The sequence below is a fragment of the Cyprinodon variegatus genome, unplaced genomic scaffold (genome assembly GCF_000732505.1).
Source record: "Cyprinodon variegatus isolate N-32 unplaced genomic scaffold, C_variegatus-1.0 Scaffold1120, whole genome shotgun sequence".
In the NCBI taxonomy this organism is placed as follows: Eukaryota; Metazoa; Chordata; class Actinopteri; order Cyprinodontiformes; family Cyprinodontidae; genus Cyprinodon; species Cyprinodon variegatus.
Genome location: NW_015151573.1, coordinates 37,470 through 42,474, shown reverse-complemented (window position 1 = coordinate 42,474; position 5,005 = coordinate 37,470). Strand labels below are relative to the sequence as shown.

General features: G+C 32.9%; 1 protein-coding gene across 1 annotated transcript in view; it reads left to right on the top strand.

The window, feature by feature from the left end:
- Positions 1–2,366: 2,366 nt before the first annotated feature.
- The window catches only part of LOC107101598 (interleukin-2 receptor subunit beta-like), a 10,779-nt gene continuing 8,140 nt past the window's right edge, over positions 2,367–5,005 (top strand). The window contains exons 1-4 of the mRNA XM_015400579.1: positions 2,367–2,388; positions 2,585–2,679; positions 4,133–4,259; positions 4,505–4,653. Of these exons, the coding sequence (XP_015256065.1) occupies positions 2,610–2,679; positions 4,133–4,259; positions 4,505–4,653 (346 nt within the window). The 5' untranslated portion in view covers positions 2,367–2,388; positions 2,585–2,609. The remainder of the gene's footprint in view (positions 2,389–2,584; positions 2,680–4,132; positions 4,260–4,504; positions 4,654–5,005) is intronic.

Below are 5,005 nucleotides of genomic sequence, written 5' to 3'. Positions count from 1 at the left end.
GAAGAATTGAGGCAGTTCTGAAGACAAAAGGGGGTCCAACCCGTTACTAGCATGGGGTACCTAATAAAGTGGCCGGTGAATGATTGTCTTTGTTTATCTATTGTTAAAATTGTATTGTGACACATGCATTGTGATACATATCGTACATCCTTTCCAATGAAAGCCCAAACTTTTCAGGAGTTCAATCTACATCAAGACTCATAAAAAAAATTCCAATTGTTGCATAAAACAGTGGAATAAAAAAGGTTAAACTAGGACAAAACAGATTCCCTGTAAAGTTTGTCTGTAAATGTTATGTAAGGAACAAATTGGATTTAATAAAAAAATATATATATTATTATTATTATTCACAGGATTGTGTATTTTCTTTCAAAACTTTGGTGAGTCAGGGAGCAGTTTGTTTTTGAATAATTGCTTCTGGTGCTAGTTGTAGTGGGAGGGGGGTGTCCATTTACTTTCCAAGATTAGTCCACAGTTTCCCTGATCTTTAACAATGTCAGTTTTTCTTTATTTGTTTCCACAAGATTCAGGTATAAATATATTCAGGCATGAAAATACTTTTTTTAGTCACATGTTTGTACATTACTGCGCTCTTTTTACAGTGCATTTAGTCTGCCATGAACCACTCAAGGTTTCACTTGTACATCTATGAGTCTCCGTCTTCTTTTTTCTGTCTTTTTGTTCTTGCTTTGGTTAATCAGCATGCGTGGCCTTTTCCTCGGAAAAAAAGCAACAGAGCAAAAAGAGATCGGTTAACCAAGAGATAAAAACAGCAACTGCAGGCTTGCTGTGAATGTGGATTTTGATGCAATCTGATGTTTTTCAGCTTCCGCCCTCATTCAAGTTCAGATTTTTTGATGTTGTTTTAAGTAAAACAAAGGAATCTAAACCCAACTGTTCACATCCAGTCAACACTGGATGTTAATACTACAATATTAAGATTTAATTCCTATTTTCATTTTTAACTAGTTACTTTACTTTTTTTTCTTTTCCACTTTATTTTTATACACTGCAAAAAAATCAAAATCTATATAAGTCATTTTTTCTTAAAATAAATGCATTTTTTCTTGAATTGAGGGGGTAAGTGAGACACTTTGCCAATGGAACAAGACAATTTACATTTGAAATAAGAAAAAACTATTGCTTAGTCTTATTTTAAGTGCATATTTTCTAATTATCTTATTTTAGGTGTAAAAATACTCATTCCATTGGCAAACTATCTTATTTTCCTGCTCAAATTAAGGGTAAATATACTTGATTTAATACATTTTTACTTAATCATCAGTCATTTTATTTTACATATAATAAATAAGTATATAAATATAATAAATAAGATAATTATATAATATGAACCTGAAATAAGACAATGCAATAGTTTTTTTCCTTTTTCAAATGTAAATTGTCTTGTTTCATTGGCGAAGAGTCTCACTTTTGTCCTCAATTCAAGAAAAATTTACCTATTTTAAGAAAAAATTACTGACAGATTTCCATTTTTTGCAGTGCAGGACTACACTGCAAAAAATGGAAATCTAATTAAGCAATTTTTACTTAAAATAAGTGCATTTTTTCTCCAATTCAGTATGAAAGTGAGACACTTTGCCAATGGAACAAGACAATTTACATTTAAAATAAGATAAAACTATTGCATTGTCTTATTTCAAGTTCATATTATCTAATTATCTCATTTTAAGAGTAAAGATACTAATTTCATTGGCGAATCATCTTATATACCCACTCAAATTAAGGGTAAATAAACTAAATTTAAGACATTTTTACTTATTTCTAGATCATCATTTTTGCAGTGTAAAAATCATGCCGAAGTTCTTTCTTTTATTGGAGTAAAAAGAATCCAAAAATAAACTCAGTGATGGCGACATTAATAGATAAACACATTGTTAAAACATAATGTATCATTATCAGTAAAAACAGTTTCAACATTTCTACAAATTAAAACACTTAGAATGGGAAACTGATCATTTATTCTGGTTGTTTTGAATATGTTGAACTGGTTAGCTGTAGTCCATCTCTCAGCCAATTAACGCACCGACACCCCCGACAATAAGCAGGTATAAGAAATGCATGATTGTCCTGAAACTAACAGGCACTTTTTTTTATTTACATGATTAATTTTACGGCCTGAAAGGTGGAGGAAGAAATTTAGAAATCAAAATATTATTAGGTAACTTGTGCCACTGAAAACATAAAGACATAAAGACTTCATGAAGAGAGAGAGTGAAAGTCACTCAATGGCACCAACATCCCCAAAACCAAATCAAAAGGCTAAAAAAAAAAGGCTCGTCATTTCCTGCGAAGATGATGATTGATCTTCAAACCTCAGAGAAAAGTCTCATTCAGTCACTGAGGCATCAACAGCACCGCAGCTCTGAGGTAATAACTTTTCTCTCACTCTAAAACACTGCTCTCTTATTTTCTAAAATATCCACCTCATTTTTCCTGTTTTCATCTGTTATAGTTCTCTGTTGCTTCTATAATTTGATCTGTTTATAATCTAGAGAAAAAAATTTTTTTATATTTTTAAAAGATTGTCATAATAATAATGATAAGATGTTGTTAATCATGACAGAGTGATGCTTATGATCCAGTAAGCCATGATGAGAGGGCGGCTCCTGTTTGTGCTCTGGTGCTCCAACATCATGGCAGTGGCCCACATCATCACAGGTACCGCTCACACCTTTAAGGAGGTAGCTTCAAGCGGAGCTCACTTTGTGGGTTGAGTGATATCACGGATTAGTTTTTTCCCCCTCCTCACATGAATGATTGAACTGATGACTGAGCAGATAAGCTTTCTGTCTCATATTACAGTCATTGGAAATTTTACGAAGGAGAAATGTCAAGAAAATCATGTAATCTGAGTTCGATATAACCTGTGTTTTCTTATCATTTTGGTTATTTTGAATATGGCTCACACCTGGTTTTGATTTGAGTAACAATAAAAGCAGAAGTACAGTTGCATGACAACCTACACATTCTGGTGTAGAAATGTCTTAACGTTAAGAATCCTGGATTTGCTGCCAACATATCAATGCTGATATATTATTTTCCCATTTCTTAAATGTATGTTAGTGTGGAAAAATTTGAACCTCCTCTTATATTCTATACAATTAAGCAATAAGATCATTTTAGATTTTTGCAGGAACCTGAGAGTCGGGTCTTCCTTCGGTTTGTCATCAGCTGTTTGCCAAAAGTCAGACCATGTGTTGAACTTTTGTAAATTAGGTATTTTCCATAGATTCACATAAACTGATGTAAATCTGTATTTTTGTGGCAGGTTCCTAGTATGAAAGCTAAAATACCTCATCTTGAAAACAGCTCTGTATCATTTTTTCTGTCATAATCTGATCTGTGTCTGTTGCTTCATCCTTTCAATTTACATATACACACTTTATATATATATATATATATAAAACTCTTAGGCCAGGAAAAAAAAACTGACAAAGAAAGAGAAAACAGGCACAATTACAAAGCTAATTTTACAATAGTTTTTTTCCTTGAGATAACCTGGAAAGTCTTGCAAAATGGAAGGAAAATGCAATGAAATTAGTCTTTTTTTTTTATTTAAGTCTTTCAATGTTTCCATGGGCATCTGGTAGATTCAAAATAAAGTTGGAAAAACTAACTGGGTAAAAAACAAAACAAAAAAATAAAACATTTATTAAAAGTAAACAGAAGCAATCATTGCTTGTTTTTTTTCTTCCTTTGAAATTTGATTCACTCTAAGTTTATGGAGATACTGTGTGGATGTTATATTGCAGAGCACGAATAAATATTTTCGTCCTGATTCTGCTTTTTCCTTGAGATAACCTGGAAAGTCTTGCAAAATGGAAGGAAAATGCAATGAAATTTGTCTTTTTTTTTATTTAAGTCTTTCAATGTTTCCATGGGCATCTGGTAGATTCAAAATAAATGTTTTCACAGATTGATTATAAGATAGATGTTGGAAAAAACTAACTGGGTAAAAAACAAAAAAAAAGCAAGAAATAAAACATTTATTAAAAGTAAACAGAAGCAATCATTGCTTGTTTTTTTCTTCCTTTGAAATTTGATTCACTCTGTGTGGATGTTATATTGCAGAGCATGAATAAATATTGTCTTCCTGATTCTGCTTGTTCAGTTGGTGGGAATCGCTGCACGAGCGACTTAACTAAAACCATAACCTGTGCGTGGCACTTCAGCGATGGTGTTGTGGTCGAGTCCAAAAATTACAGCCTGGAATTTACGACACTTGATCCTCGAAGAACGTAAGTCATTTTTATTGAAATACTAGTATTTTCCCTTGATTTGAGCAGGTAAATAAAACTACTTTCCTTTGAGCTAGTTATAACCATCCTTTAACCAGCTCAGATATAAACGTATTTAAGATTAGGTTTTGCTGTGTATCTTTTGAAGGGAATCTGCAAATCCAGCATAACTCTGTGGTCAGATTAATCGCCTTTCTGTACCCAGCGTAACCAAAGCAGAACCTCTTTTACTTTTCTTTCTGCAGGGTTTTTTCCTGTCCAGTTCTGCAGACTGATCAGGGTTTTTCCTGCAGCTGTGTCGTTTTATCGGATTGTTTTACTGCGTATAAGATAAAACTTTGTAATGAATCTGAATGTGAGGATTTCCTAGAACATTTTCAACCACATCACAACAGTAAGTGTGAATTAACTGTTTTATAACATCCAACTTAGGAATTGTAAACCCAAATTACATGTGTGATACATTATTTGAAAGCTAAGGCCTTGTAGTTTCTGAATATATACGTGAAACATTAGTGAGTAAAACACAGCCCAAGCTGCATCAGTTCAAACCTGACTCAAAGTTGTTTTTTTATTCTCAAAAAGAATAGGTCATTTTTGAACTGCAGTTATAAAGACAAGCTTACTTGTTGTGGCTGCTTTGTGATGGTAAATTTTGACATACTGCTACACTCACCGGCCACTTTATTAGGTACCCCTGTCCAACTGCTCGTTAATACTTAATCTCTAAGCAGCCAATCACATGG